We start from the raw sequence: 15790 nt of genomic DNA on the forward strand, positions 1-15790 counted from the left end.
CCCTGTGCTGCTCAGAATCATGGAGTGGTTTGAGTTGGAAGGGAATGCTGAAGATCATCCAGTGCCACCCCCTGCCACAGGCAGGGACACCTTCCACTATCCCAAGTTCCTCCAAGCCCTGTCCAATGTGGCCTTGGACACATCCAGGGATGGAGCAGCCACAGCTTCTCTGGGCAACCTGTGCCAGGGCCTCAGCACCCACCAGGGAAGAATTCCTTGCTGATATTTAATTTAAACCTGCTCTCTTTTAGTTTGAACCCACTTCCCCTTGTCCTGCCACTACATGCTCTTGTATTCTTGGGGTGATTTCTCCTTCAGGCTTTGCTGTCTTCCAGATGGTGTTCAAACCCCTGTGACAGTGCTCAGAGACCAGCCTGAGGAGAAATGTTGTAAGGATGCCTGAGCAAGCACCCCTCTGAGGAGGGGTGGGAAGAGGTGGGGCTGCACCTGGGACTTTTAATGGCAGAATAAATGGGAGGTGGAGGGCAGTGCTGTACAGTCAGTTCAGTGCTCCTGCTGTGCCTCTGTGCTCTTCCCCTGTGATCTACAGGAGTATATTGTCAGCACCAAATCTTGAAGAAATACATACAAGCAGATTTTTGTTTTCTCTTCTGTTCTTTAAACTTTAGTTACCCATCGGCAGCTTTCAAGATGACAAGAATTTTGACAGCTTGCAAAGTGATGAAGACTTTGAAAGGCAGATTGGAGTTTTGCAATGTGTCTGCTGATCACTGGAGTTTCTCAAGGACAGGTACCAGACTGTTGAACATCAAGGTAACAGTGAACTACTGTTGTTTAATAGACGAGTTTGGCATGCAGTGATAACTTGCTGGAGATAACAGGGCTTACCTAGAGACATGAACCAGAGAAAATTTGTCTGAACCCTAAGCAAGGGGGTTGCTTGGCTAAATGGTCTTATTAGCTAAGCAAACATACTTTTTGTCTAGTCTGGAATGGAAGTTATAGGGTAAATTACACCAAAAGGTGTAGGTTCAGGGTTTCAGTTAATTATTATATGGTATTTTCTTTAGAAACACCTCACCCTTCTACAGGACTGATAGCTAACAGAACAGATGTTTCAATCCATATGAGAATGAATTGGCTGAATATTTAAAATTGTGCATCACTTGAAGCATATAATGAATCCTACTGAATCCATACAGAATCCATTTTCAATGTATTAGAAACTACAGTGGCTCTGAGGTTAACTGGAGAGGTAGACAGCTCTTGTGAATGCATCAGTGTATCAGCTCTTGATTTATAGGAGCTGGAGTACTCCGTTGATTTCCCCAGTTTTCTAGTGCTCTTTGCTACAGGAGCTGGAGTAAATGGGTGGAATGGGACTTTCTGTGGGGGGTTCTGTAGCACTGCAGTGCTGTGAGTTCTGCATGCACTTTGCATTGAAAAGGCACTTTTGCACAGGTGCTGTGTTGAATGAACAGTGCAATAGAATTAGTAACTGGGGGAGTGGTGTTTCAGAGAGTGGTAGGGAAGAGCATAGAGAGACTTGGACTGCAGCTGCTGCCTTACCTGGCAGGGTGTTCCAGAGGGCTGATCATTATCACTTCTGTCCACTGAGGACTAGGGTTTCTCTTACCTGTCCCACAGCCACTCATTTTCTGGGAGTTCTTTGAGCTCATTGCAACAGACCAGTTACTTGGCAGGACAAAAGGGGAATGGATTCAAACTGACAGAGAATTAGCAATAAATTCTTTATTGCAAAGGTGGTGAGGCACTGGAAACAGGCTGCACAGAGAAGCTGTGGCAGCCATGTCCCTGGAGGTGATCAAGGCCAGGTTAGACAGGGCTCTGAGCAACCTTCCAGTGGAAGGTGTCTCTGCTCATGGCAAGGGATTGGAACACGGTGATCTTTAAGGTCCCTTCCAACCCAAACGATTCTATGATTCTATGCAGAAGAATTCAGGATAAGGCAAGAAGTATTCCTGTTTATACACCTTCTTTCAGCACATGAGTTCCCAGTTTCTTTGCATCAGAGTGTGGAAGCTAAGTCTAGTTGTGAGGCAAGTGACCAAGCAGTGACCCATGGCTGGGTTTGGTGTTCCAACCAGCCTTAGAGGGAATGGGTATTTTTGAGAAATTTGAGGAAAGGGTGAAATGCAATGTAAGCATGCTGGAGTTAAAGAAACATTTAGACAATACTCAGGCACATGATGGGATTCTTGGGGTTGTCCTGTGCAGGGACAGGAGCTGGATGAACTTGATGAGCCTTGTAGATCCTTTTCAACTCAGGATAATCTATGATCCATGATGCTGTGTGTGGACTAATGGCAGTATTAGGTAATGGTCTCATTCTTCCATTATTGGAGGCTTAAATGAGAATTTAGTTGCCTTTAATTGCTTTTTCTTGCTGGGCTATTTTAGCAAACATAAAAAAATACAATGAAAACATCTAACCTGTGCATAAATTAAGTATTAGACAGCATGAGGGAGAGGTGGTAGTTTTAGAAAAATGCCTAAAAATGTTTCTCCCAAGTCTGTATTCTGTCCAGTTTAAACTCACCCTCTGTGGGGAAACACCATGTAGGTGAGTAGTGTTAGATTTGGGATCTCACAGGTCCATATTTTTCTGTTACATCCCATCCTTCCGTTCTAAAGAAGAGATGGGCATCCATGAGCGAAAGAGGGGCAGAGAGCAGACCAGAGACCCCTCAGGACTCTCAGCAGGGGTGTTTAGCATCACTGGTTTCAGGTTAATCAAGCCTGTTTAAAATTCAGGAATAGGCAGAGAGACTGCTGGTTGAAGCTCTTATTGTTTAATGCTCCTCTGAGGCCAATGTAGTTAAACGGGCATGTAAAGGTAGTAGGAGCAATAAATAGGTGGCTTGTAACAGTACAGCTGGCTCACTGAGGAGAGACTTGGGAGAGCTATAAAAACCACCAGGAATGAGCTAAAAATGTAGTCAGAAATGAGAGGGAGATGAGCAAGATTTTGTAGAGTGCTGGCTTTAGAAATTACTTTAGATTACTGCAAAAGGACTCTTCAAATGTGTTGTATTGCACTAAAACAATCTAAGACAAATGTATTTGAGGCAGGTGGAAAGAAATGGAACAGTGACTGCAAGGGGAGTAGAGAGGTAGGTTAGGAAGCTAAAGATGAGTCACAAGGAGTGACAATGAGTCCATTCCTTGTTTTGGACATGAAGGGGAGGTAGAATGGGGCCCATTCCCATACAGATGGGGGGAACTTAGTGAACTGCTACTGTGGTTGGGGAAAGGCAATTTCCATGCTCATTTCCATGGGTCCTCAGTGACTTGTGCTAGGTATCTCATCTGGCTTGGTTCACTCTTCTCCTTTGAGTTTTGTTATGGACAAAATATTTGAGGCATTGTTGTGAACAGCCATGACAAGAGTTCAAGTTGTAGGAACTGTGACTTTGCTACCATGGTACTTGTGTTGCTTTTCTTTGCCTTTGTCTTGGATGATAAAATAATTAATCCAGTGCTTCTCCCCCAAAAAATATCCTAAGTGTGGAGCTTCTTTGGTGTATCCCAAAACACTCACCTTGACTCATTCTTTTTTCTTGCCCTGTCTTCTTCTCTCAATGTTAGCCAGAAACAAATGTGCTAGAGCAAAATCAGATAGATACAGATATATATACACAGGGTTGGCAAAGAAAGTCATGACAGCCATGCCCAGATAGATTTCCAGCCTGTGATGGCATAGTACAAGGAGAGTAAGAATTAGTTTGATTTTTCTATCAAAGATTAAACTACTCCTTTGTTGCTGGCTATTTGATCTTGGCAGAGACAAATGTAGCTCAGTCTTGGCACCAGCTATTGTAGAAGCAATCTTAGAGCTTTTGGACTCTTTTCTGCTTCTGGTATGTCAGCTGTTCTGTAGCCAGCCACAGGTGAGCCAAGAAATGTGGCAGAGAAGTTGTGCTGCATGGAATGGTACTGTAGATCTTTTGAGATTTTGCAGATCTTTATAATCCACTTTTTAGATGGGGAGGGCTGCTACAGCAGGGAACTAACTGGAACTGATTCCATCTGCTTTCTTACTTTCTTACTGGGTTTCAGTTTGTTTTTCTTTTAACTTCTTAAGTGCTTTCTTTGCTGGATGTGTGAAGTGCTTGGTGAAGTGGGACCTGAACTAGTTGACTCTTCAAGCTGCTTTGACAAAATACACAAAATCTATCAATGTGACATCAGCATGACCCTTTCTGTTAGCCATCTTCATCCTCAAAGCTCTTGAAGAGTACTGCAGCCTCTCTAGAGCACAAGGCTCTCTGCTAAAGGTGAAGCTACTAATGTGTAGGAAGAACAAATCAGATTGCAAATAGCATATCTTACACTGGGGGTGTGTGGCAGAAACAATTTAGTTGAGATTACAACAGAAATTTATCTGAGGCTATGTGGGGATGCTTTTGAGAAGGGTGAAAACAGAAGGACCTTATGGAAGCTTTTGGGGGTTGTGTATTTCTTGCTTATTCTTTTTTTGAAAGTAAGTATTTCTCCCACTTGATCCCTGATTGAGCCAACAGGCTTTCTCTGTAGCCTGTAAATCATTTTCACCTTAAAAACAAAACTGAAAAAATAAGGTAGGCTGGCAGCTTAGGGATATGGTAACACCTCCACTGGAAATGTAAACAAGAATAATTGCTTTGAGAATGCTCAATGAACCAACCACTTAATTAAGAATAATAAATCAAGGAAGGGAGGGAAACATTTGAACATCTATCCCCTGCTACAGCTGAACTTGCAGGTAGGTTATGTGTTGCTCAGGGACATTTTTCTGCATTACTTGAATACTGTGTAGGGGCTCTACTAGTATAATAAGGGCTTCTGTTCAACAGAAATGATTTCTGTGCTGTCTGATTTAGAAGGGAGGTGGGCAGTGATGGGAGGAAGGCCATGCAGATCCCTGCCAAGTACTATAGTGAGGGTGAGGTTCTGAAGCTCACAGTGATTGCTCTGGAGTTTGGCCTTCACCACTTGGATGAATCTTAAATTTTCTGGTCATTCCACCATTGTGGACTTTGTTTCCTGAAGGATTCTGCCAGGGTTGGTGGCAGGACCACAATTCAGGCAACTGCCCCAAGGTGTGCCCAGTGGTGGGACCTACTTGAAGTGGAGTTGCTGTTTGTGTGGAGTCCAAACTGTGGCCTGCTGGGGAAGGCATCCAGCTTTTAACACCAAGGCTGGCAGAAACTATATCCAGTAGTCAGTGTTCCATGTGGGCAGAGTAGGTTGGGCTTTTCAAAAGAGCAGAGGTCTGTCCAAAGCCCAGCTGGAGGCACCCACACCCCACTCTGTGCTGTGCTTTGAGTGTCTGGCAGTTCTCTGCAGTGAGAGGCACAGGGAGATTAGGGAGCCCACGAACCTGTCCTTTTAATTTGTTCTAAACCCAGGGGATTTAGCCACAAAAATTCTGTTTATAACTGGGGAGGGAGGAGATTTGGGTGTTGCTGGCTAAACTGTCCAATGGTGTGGGAATGTTCCAGAAGTTATGGCTAAATCTTTGGACAATGACTGGGTGTTTGACATTAATGGGGAAAAAATGGCAAGGCTAAAAGCATCCCAGATGCACAGAATTCAATTACTTGGCAGTGCAGTTTGATTTTTAGTGCATTTTGCAGTACATTAGTAATTGATCTGTGTGGTATTTGTAACTGCAGAGGGGCTCTAAATGAATGTTTGTCATGATTGTTACAAAATGTTCAATACTGAGAATTAAATTTCTCCTTGCTGTGATTGTTCATCTGATTTACAGCTAATGGAAAATAGCTCTCCAGCTCCTTTCTGCAGCAAATTGATCTTGATTTTTCTTTTCAAAATCCCAGTAAGAGGAATAGTTCTGTAAAAGAAACTAATATGAAGCTAAATCATGGTGAGAGCTGCTTCCTGTGGACGTGCTTGGCACGTTTTCTGTGGCACAGACCACTTGGATTTTGCACTGGTGGTCACTCTGGCTGTGCCTAGGAGACAGCTGTGCTTCTGCTTTCCGGAAGTGGAGATTTATCAGGGTCCTGAAAGTTCATAACCCAAAATCTTTTAAGCCAGGAATTCATTGGCAAATTTATTTGCAGCTTTGTTTACTCTTTCTCTTCCTCTGCATGTCACCAGTGATCTTGCTGTTTGAGGGAATCTCCCAAATCATTCTGTAATTTCTGCTGTGCATGTAGTCATTATTTATTAGAAGGTGGAGTTCTCTAGTGGTTTCCCATCCAGTGCCTGGACAGGGTAAGAAAGATTTAGTTTCCAAGTGGGGCCCAAAAGGGTAGTACATTTAATCTGAAACAAAGACCCAGTTGTGACAATGAATCTTGTAAGGACTCCTGTAAAACTTCCTCGCCTACTTGCCTTGGCCGTAAAATAGTGATGAAGCCTGGAAGGGATCCCTCAGTTAGTGTGGGACTCAGTTCTGCTGAACCCTCTCTGGAAGAGGTATGATTTCCTCTAGGCTGCTTGTTTCATAGCTTCTTCTTCTGGGACAATTTATGCCTATCCCTGAGGTAACTGAGTCCATGAACATCCATCTGATCCATGAATTCCTCTGGTCTAGTGTCCTACAGCAGAATAGACTGCTATTTTGAACTTTGCTGTCTGACACCAGTTCAACTAAGCACACACCTATTTTTAGTGGCATTGCTGTATGGTTGCACCAGAAGTTAAGCACCTATCAAAGGTCAGAGCTGGATGGGAGCCAGCAGCAGGCCTTGAGCAAACATTGAGGAGGCAAGTGATCCTTTCCCTACAGGGTTATGATGTTGGGAAATTGCAAGATTTCATACGTGGAAAAAATGAGCTAAGGCATAGGAAAGGGTGATCCCACAGTAATAGCAGCACATGCTCTGCTTGCAGTGAGGTTTGCCAGCTCATTAGGATAACAATATTTCCTAAGTGTTAGAAAGAAAAAAGGCATCAGACTAGTGAAAGAGGTAATATCTGCATGAAAGGCAGGCATCCTAGGTGTTACCTATATAAACATCAAGCCTTTCCTCCTGTGTCTGAGTCTCTTCATGTGCCTTTCCCTAGGTGCAGACAGCGAACTTGGTGCTGGAAGATGGGATGAAGATGAAGGGCTATTCTTTTGGCCATCCATCCTCCACAGCAGGGGAAGTTGTGTTCAACACGGGGCTCTCTGGGTAAGGCAACTGCAAATGACATATGAGCATCAGTACTTCTCTGGAAGCTTGTTGAAGTGTGAAAGCTGCTTTTTCCAAGCTCGTAGGTTCCTGATCCAAGCAAGTAGTTTTCTATATAAGGCTACATTGTGGTCCAGAGGTACAGAGAGGGAGAGAATTAATGAAGATGTCTCAGGCAGACCTCTTGTGCCCGAAGCATTTGTGGTGATAAGCCCCTTTAAAGGCTGATCTAATAATAATGAGATTGATAGGGTTTGATCACTTCCTAATGAACTGCTGAGTCAGAGCAGAGAAGATATCTGTTCTCCCTCCAGTGCCCAAATGAGTATAGAGGTTTGAAGCAACTGCAGTCTTCTTGGTAATGGAACTTGGCTTCTGAGTGCAAAATTTTTAAACCCCAGGTTGGTCACTTTTATGACCCATCTTTTATGTAATTTGTTGGCTCATACCACAGGTAAGCAAGCTTTTGCATTCTGTGCCTTTCCAGCTAAAGGGAAGGATCAGATTCATGCCTAACCTAGTATGATTTTCTGTCTTCTTGAGTGGTAGAAACCTATGGCTCACTTAGGTTGGCAGCCAGATGCTGCCAGTGCTTTTGTTAGACTGCTTGTGCAGAGGAATGGGGCTTTTGGTAAGGACAGGGACATATCCCTGGGGATATCTCTCAGATCTCTGAAGTTGTTGATGCTTGAGCTTCTTCTGCAGTCATTCATTGCTGTCTTTGCTCATCTGCTTTGTGTTCTCTCAATTTATGCTCTCCTTTGGAGATCTCAGTACTCACAGGTTGAGTTTTAAAATTATACCATTGGTGAGAATGTTAAATTGCTGCAGAGGGGAATCAGTTTGCAGTTTTGCATTAGGAGACAATTATTTAAGCATTTTGACAGCACTAATTACCGGCTGTGTTAATATACCTGCCAACAAACCACTGTTTAAAATAGATCAGAATGATGGAGGGCACCAGAATTCTCTTCTCATTGATAGATTATGGGCCATAAATCTTGGCACATCACAAAAGTCAAGGAGGACCTGAAGGATTAATTTCCTCTCCACATGTTACTGTGGCAGTAGAAGTTGTGTTTGTTCATTGTCTAATCTTTTGGAGAGAATGCTGTGACAGAGCTCTCTTCTGTGCTGGGAAGCATATGGGCATGGAGAAAACAATCAAAATGTAAGGTAGGATCTTCAGAGCCCCCTATACAGAATATGACCTTGATTAACTCAGAGAAATGGAAGACAAGATTTTGCAGCATTTTTGCAGAACATAAAGGTGGCAGATTCCCTTACCAGTCCAGGGATTGCTGTCCATTGAAAGGAGCCCTGTAGCTGTACCTCCTGCTCCTGCTCAGAGATCAAGATCTGTGAATCCAGAGGAACCCAGCTGTCCCTTCTCCCTGACACAGGGAGAGCTGTGCCAGGGTAAAGGAGGTGCTGCTGGGGCATGCAGCAGTTTGGCAAGATAGGGAGCAAGGGGTGAGTGCAGGGGTGCTGATAAGCCTCAGAGCTGCTTTCTGTGAAGTGTGTGTTTCTGGTTGCTGAGTGGGGTCAGCATGGGCTCTGTCCTGGGGTGGTTAATAGGCTGCTCTGCACTGTGTGTGCTCAACTGGACTCTCACATTCTGATTCATGCTATAGAAACAGGAGGCAAAGCACTCTATGTGTATGCAGCTGTCAGGCTTGAGAGAGGCTGAAGCTTGCTGAAATGTTGACATATTACTCTGGAATAGAAGGCAAAGAACACTTTTTTGTGGGTGAGATGTTGCATTTTTGATAGAAAAGCATGAGAATGAACTTCTCAGAAGTATTTGCTGAAAAAAATAAGGCTACGATTGCAGCCATGTATTTGGCATAGGAACAAAAAGATGAGATTTCCAATTAAGAAAGAAGAGTTACAACCCATAAAATGTCCCATGTTTGAAATGGCTCCATAAAGGTGTTTATCTCTAATAAATGTGTATTTCCCATGATATTCTAGTGAGAGAATGGGTTGACAGGAGTTTACTGAAATCAGGCAGACCTTTGGGCAGGCACAGCAAGGATTAGACCTTGCAGCACGTTTGGAGCTGGTGTGCCCATCTGCTCCTCTGTGCTCCACATGGCATTGCTCCTGGGCATTGTCTGAGCTCTGCCTGCACACCCCACCCAGACCCAATGGCTCTCTGTCCTTGTTTGCTGATCACAAATGACATGCAAAAGTTAATGACATCAGCTTTGTCAGTAACAAGTAGTCTTTTAGAGGCATAACCAATTAGCTCAGAAGGAGGGAACGATGCCCAGCATGCATGTGCCACATGCCTGGTACCTACTGCAGTTTTGGGATCACACTGCACTTTGTATGGTTGGTTACCTGCAGCTGCAAATGTAGATTTGAACATCAGGACAGGCTTACCTGAAAACATTTCCTGGCCATTGTTTCTTCGACCTGTCATTTCTCAGAGCTGGCTGGTGTGTTTATTGTCTGTATCTGCCAACAGCCAGTCCTGCTTCTGTGAAGAGTTTCCCAATGTTTGACAATTAATCTTCTGGCAGTAAGTCTGGTGTTCCATAAAAATGTCTCTTGTGACTTGCTGATATCTGGTAGACGGCTGGAGTTGCCAATTATGTATTGTTCAAACAATAATGACAATAATTTATTATATTTTGTATAGGGTAGATTTGTCCTGAAGTGTCTTTATGCATTTGCCTCAATATTTGTGGGGATAACTTCATCTGTTGCTAAATTGCAGCTGGTTTTGGGTTGAAAGACAGTAATTATTAAAGGGATATTTGCAACAATATACTACAGTATAAGGGAGAAAGTGAAGGACTGTCTGTTAATTTGGAGCTGAAGAATAGGAGCATATAGACCACATCTACCCTGTGCCCCTATATGTTGTTGAAAGTGGGGCTGGACCTACTAGGTCCAGAGGTAATACTTTGTGGAATCCTAGATCCTCTGCTGCAGAATAATGTCCCAGTGTGCTTTTAGATCTGTCCTTGCTGAGAAGGGCATTCAGGCAGCTGCTTGACAAACTGCCAGGCTTCTGCCTGGGCTAATGACAGGATGTGCTCTGGGGCCTTGTGACCAGGGGTGGAATGCTGAATCCCAAAGCATTGTCTTCAACTTTCCTTCTTCAGGGATACACAAACCAGCTTCCAAGCACTTGGGAGTCTTGTCAGGTGAAATGAATGGTGCTCTGTGGGTGGGAAAGTGGAGATTGCCTAGAAGAGATGCCAGCCTTCTGCTGGGAGAAACTACAGGAGTGGAACCATGGCAGGGTTTGTTGACAGAGCAGGTGGCAGAGAAGGACCCAGAGCAGTGATGAGGAATCCCAAGGACTTGTCTGTGTCCTCTCCCACAAAAAGAGCAGTTACAGCCCTGAGCATCCCAAGACAAGCTCCAGAGTGTGGCAGGGACAAAGCCTGGGCAAACAGCTCTGCTGTCTGCTGGTTTTTCATTTGGAGCCTTCTGCTGCCCCTGAGAGGGGAAAGCTCTTAGAGCACGTGGAGGGCAGGGCACAGCACTGCCCAGGGAGAGGCCAGGCCAAGCTGTTATCACAGGGTCCAGTGATACTCTGTGCAGAGCTGACATCTCCCTGCCCTCCCTGTACTTGTTTCTCATGGTAAATCAAAGGACTCTGAGTTTGTTGATAGCTTCTGTGCTTCTCTTAAATGAGACATGAGAAGCCAAAGTCTTTCCTTGTTCTCCATGTGAAATGTTTAATCACAAATGGCTAAGTCAGGGCATATTCACAGATGTGTTTGCTTTTATTCTGAGACTATCTTCACACGAATACCATTTCTGTCTTCTTGTCATGTGGGAATTCAGACCTGCGTGTTTTCACTGGTTCTTTTGTTTTCCTTTTGACTCCAGACCAATTTATTTTTCTTCTACCGTTTCCTCACCTAGATACACTGAAGCTTTGACAGATCCCAGCTACAAAGGACAGATTCTTACCCTGGCTAACCCCATAGTTGGGAATGGTGGAGTGCCTGACACGGCTGCTTTGGATGAAATGGGCCTCAGGAGATTTCTGGAGTCTGATGGGATCAAGGTAATAGTGGGAGAAGCAGTGTTGACCAAAGGGTTATGGCCAGCAGCTAATGTGCTCTGAGTGTCTAAGAGTTTACTGGCTCCCTCCTAGAAGGAATCAGTGATATCCAGCCTTGCTTTTTCTCCTTCTGGATATTGTCCTTTGGAGGAATGGTGGCAAAAAATACTCCATCTTGATTTCTGTACTAAGGCATGTGCCTTCTGGAAGTATCTATTCTGAGGTGAAATAACTGTTTTATACACTAACTCCATTGACAAATGGAGCTGACTTTTGAAATGAAAGGTTACTTAAAAGTGAAAAGTTTTCTTATTAAAAAAAAAACAAAACAACACATTTTGTCTTGTTTTAAATTTCCATTTCTTTCTTTTGACAAGAAGTGTTTTGTCAGCTCAGTGTGATTTGCAGCTTTGGTTACCAAGCCACATTCTTCTATGGATTTCCTGGTCAAAATGCCCAGGTACAGTCATGAGCTAGCCTGAAGTCTGTCCATGATATGGTTTATGGTGAATGAATAGTGCAAATTGAAGGTATGGGATAAGTACAAAGGTGATCCTACAGTGCAAAATTATGTTTCTTCTGTCTACAGGTTTCAGGTTTACTGGTGCTGGATTACAGCAATGAGTACAGCCACTGGCAGGCTACTAGGAGCCTGGGAGAGTGGTTGCAAGAAGAACAGGTGAGTAGTCTAGATGTAACAGCATGGTGAGAACTGACCTGGGTGGAAAGACAAGCTCTTTATTTTTAGAGAAGAAACTAGATTTGAACATCTCAGCTATTTATGAATGATAATAAAGAGGAGAAGTGAAAAGCTGCCATGAGGCAGCCATGGTAAAACTGCTGTTGAGAGCCTGAGCTCCTAACACAAGGCCAGGCTGGATGGGGCTGTGAGCAGCCTGGTCTAGTGGAAGGTTTCCCTGTCCATGGCAGGGGTTGGGAATGAGATGAGCTTTAAGGTGTCTGCCAATCCAAACTGTTCTATGATTCTGTGACATGTCCTCAAAAAGTGATCTGGCTGCTGCCTTCTTCCCATTTTGTTTTTAGCTGCTTGTTCTCTGACTTATCCTTGGGTTTTCTTCAGGTGCCTGCACTATACGGGATTGATACCAGAATGTTGTCCAAATTAATTCGTGACAAGGTATGATCTGCTTCCCTTGATCCAGTTGCCTTAACCTTGCTAATGCTGAGCCCTTTCCAAACCTGGAGTACCATTGTACTGCTGGGCTGCCTTGACTTCAGATGCTGCTCAGATCCATGTGCTCTTCCGGAGGCTTCTGGTCTCAAGGAGCCCCTTCTCCCTGGCTCTGCTCTGGGTTTCCTGCCCTGCACAAGTGAGCCAGCACAAGCTGATGTAAATGAAAGGCTCAGGTAGTGTCAGAACAACAGGTGATAATATCAAACACATCTTAACTCAGAAACAGTCAAAGAGAGCATCAAATCTGTGAGATACTGTGGATATTTGTTCACAGACAGTGGCACCTTTGGTCAGTGGAAATTGTCCTGCTCCTTTGAGACAGAGGACTGCCTACAGTCATCCAAGATGTACTCCTAACCTGGTTTTCTTTGGCTGAAGCCTGCTATTATTTTCAGTAGTCATTACTTTTCTCTGTTTTCTCAAGAGCTGACAATTGAAGGTCATGAGTTAGAATTATGTTATGCAGTGAAGGTTAATGTGAAGGTACACTTCACACTGGCTGAAATGGTGATCAAAGCCAGTCTGAATGTAAATTTGCCTTGGAGGCTCTTATTTTCTAATGGATTATTTGAAGCTGCTCTTTTCTTTAGGTGATCAGTTTTCAGTCTGCAGCCCAGCCCTATGCCCCCTTTCATTCCACAGAACAAAACAGGAATGGCTCAGCTTGAATGGAGGAATATTTGTAGAAATGAATTATTGTAGGAAGATTTGGCATTGTCCTGCTCTTACAGATAGCATACAAGTACAATTTAATACAACAGAAAATGGCAGTATAGTTTCTGCTTTAAGACATAATAGATCACCATTTCTTTTATCCAAAGTTAATACTTTCAGTGTTTGTCCTGTAACTTAGCACTGTATGGTAGTGCATCCCATTATACCATGACTTTGAGTGGTATTGCTGTATGGCTCTTAAAGTGCATAATCTCGTCTCTTTACCCATTTTTCTCAGGTTGAAAAAAATTTACTCAGTATTTCACTCCCTGTCTCTGTAAAAACTGGGGGTGAGAACAGGGCCTCCTTATGATAAATGCAGAAATAAGCAATGCCTGGTTACACTGTACTGAAAGTAAATGCAGGGTACCATTTAGCTGAGAACAAGGAGCTTTGTCATCAGCATTTATGGAACTCACTGCATGGTGGACTCAGAACCATGGCTCTCAAGCATCACTCGGGACCCTCATTTCCAAGAACAGGACTTGTTGAAGATTATTATTTTCTTCTGCTTCACGTAAAGCAGCTTGGAGCAGCTTTTGATGTAAGAAAGAAGACATATGATATCAGCCACTGTTAGGGGCAAAACTCTGTCCTTAAAGCTTGTCCTTATTAGTGTGCATGGCAATGCAAGATATTGGCTATTGCTTGCCCTAGAGAAATGGCAAGGATGCTTCAGGTATGGCAAGCCAGGGAAGTATCTCAAAGGAGAATCACTAAATCCGAGGAGCAATCCCAGTGTGAATACTGGTGTAATATCCAGAGAGCAAGCTGAGTTTAATATGTTTGATCATGAAAGTGGGATGTGATAAACTTACCACAAAACATTGATTCCTCTGTTTTACTTTCCCCTTCCATCCTTGAAAAGTTCTGTAATGCACACCCTGTTCCCATGTTGAGAAGAGAGGTTAACCCTAGATTAATCCCACTTACTTCAGGAGTGGGGCAAAACCAAAGCAGGTTCTTTTTCCACTGAGAACTTCAGTGAGAAGGAGGATATGCTGCTGGCAGAACAAGAATGTCCTAGCTTCAGCCAGGGGGTAACAGCAACACAGAGTAGGGCTTGCTAGAGGTGACTTTTATTTTTAATAGCTAATTCAGAAAACAGCTGGGCTGACCTGCCTCCTACATAGCTTTGCCTTACACCAGTTCTGCTGCCTTGTAGCTATCTACAGGAGGCAGCTGAAAACCTCACAGTGGGTTTCCAAAACCAAAAAAATCTTCAAACTGCTTTATGGATTACTCCCAGATCTACATGACAGTTGTGTGGGGATCTGAATTCTGATCTTCTTGGAAGACAACTCAATTTCATGTCACAACACAGCTTGCCAGACTGCCTATTAACAAGTATTACTGCTGCTAATGTCTTTCCCCTGAAGGAAGGGGTTTAAACAGATTTTTTTTTATACTGAGGAAGGCTCATAAACTTCTGAAAATGCTAAAAATGGTTATAAGCTGCCAAAACCCCCATATTTAAACATCTGCTCTGGTTGTTGGGCCTGTCAACACCTCGTCCCAGTGTTCACAGCTTCTTCTTTGCTTATGCTTTGTTTTTTTTCTGGTGCATTTCCACAGGGTACAGTACTTGGGAAGATTGAGTTTGAAGGTCAACCTGTGGAGTTTGTAGACCCAAATAAGCAAAACTTAATTGCAGAAGTTTCAACAAAGGTGAGAAGTTCTTCCACAGTATTAGGGCTGTACATTTGAGATAGTAACTTCTCATTTGCTCTGGGGATCAACCAGTTTTTCTAAACAAACAATTTGGAGATGTTTTTTAAAACATACACTTTTCTAGACCTTTGATGGATTGTTTTCTCAATATCCTTGTGGCTCCTTAGGTGCAGTGTTAGAGATAAAAAATGGTTTGTGTTGAGCTGAATGTGGTCTGAACCACACTCTGATCAGAGGATTGTGTGTTATAAAGACAGAGATATATTTGGGATACAGTTAGTCCTGGTATATGGTGGATTTTTTCAAACAAAAAAAATTAATAAAAAGTATGTTTACTTTCCTTAAAAAAAAAATTAGGAAACATCACAATACAATTTGATAATCTGTGTTCAGGCCTAATTTTGTTGGGGTGATTACAGAAGAGTTTTCTAGATGTCAAAACCGGACCACATTAGGAATCCCCTGCATCTAATATTACTGGAATTAGGTGCTGTACCCATAGATATGGATAGATTGCAGTGACGTTTTTACTTTGTTAGCTAGGCATGCAAACTGTGTTCAACTACAAGATGAGAATAATACTAGAAATCATGGGGATGTGTAGGCACTCAGTTTGTGGTGATTGGGATGGGACCGGGCTGTGACACTCGGTGTGTGGGATTGGGATTGGGATGGGGCTGGGCTGTGGCACTCGGTGTGTGGGATTGGGATGGGGCTGGGCTGTGGCACTCGGTGTGTGGGATTGGGATTGGGATGGGGCTGGGCTGTGGCACTCGGTGTGTGGGATTGGGATTGGGATGGGGCTGGGCTGTGGCACTCGGTGTGTGGGATTGGGATGGGGCTGCAGCCCAGCCTCATCCCCAGTGGGCTCAGCTGTGAGCAGCAGGTGAGCAGCACTGACAGCAATGAGCCAGGGAGTGCCCAGGGGCACTGAGCAACCTCCAAAGGGCACAGAGGGCACACAGGGGCACTGCAGCAACATCAGGGGATAAAAGGCTGGGCTGAAGAGCAAGAAGGGCAGAACCTTGCAGCCTTCTTAAGTGCCCTGATGTTGCTCTGTATGGGCAGGTG

At 43.8% G+C, this 15790-nt stretch overlaps 1 protein-coding gene across 1 annotated transcript in view; it reads left to right on the forward strand.

The window, feature by feature from the left end:
- The first annotated feature begins 651 nt into the window (after positions 1-651).
- Positions 652-15790, forward strand: part of CPS1 (carbamoyl-phosphate synthase 1) — a 92457-nt gene continuing 77318 nt past the window's right edge. Inside the window, exons 1-6 of the mRNA XM_021532591.3 lie at positions 652-774; positions 7000-7109; positions 10998-11142; positions 11729-11818; positions 12221-12277; positions 14624-14716. Coding sequence (XP_021388266.2) covers positions 652-774; positions 7000-7109; positions 10998-11142; positions 11729-11818; positions 12221-12277; positions 14624-14716 — 618 coding nt within the window. The remainder of the gene's footprint in view (positions 775-6999; positions 7110-10997; positions 11143-11728; positions 11819-12220; positions 12278-14623; positions 14717-15790) is intronic.

This window comes from Lonchura striata, chromosome 8, assembly GCF_046129695.1.
Source record: "Lonchura striata isolate bLonStr1 chromosome 8, bLonStr1.mat, whole genome shotgun sequence".
Taxonomy (NCBI): Eukaryota; Metazoa; Chordata; class Aves; order Passeriformes; family Estrildidae; genus Lonchura; species Lonchura striata.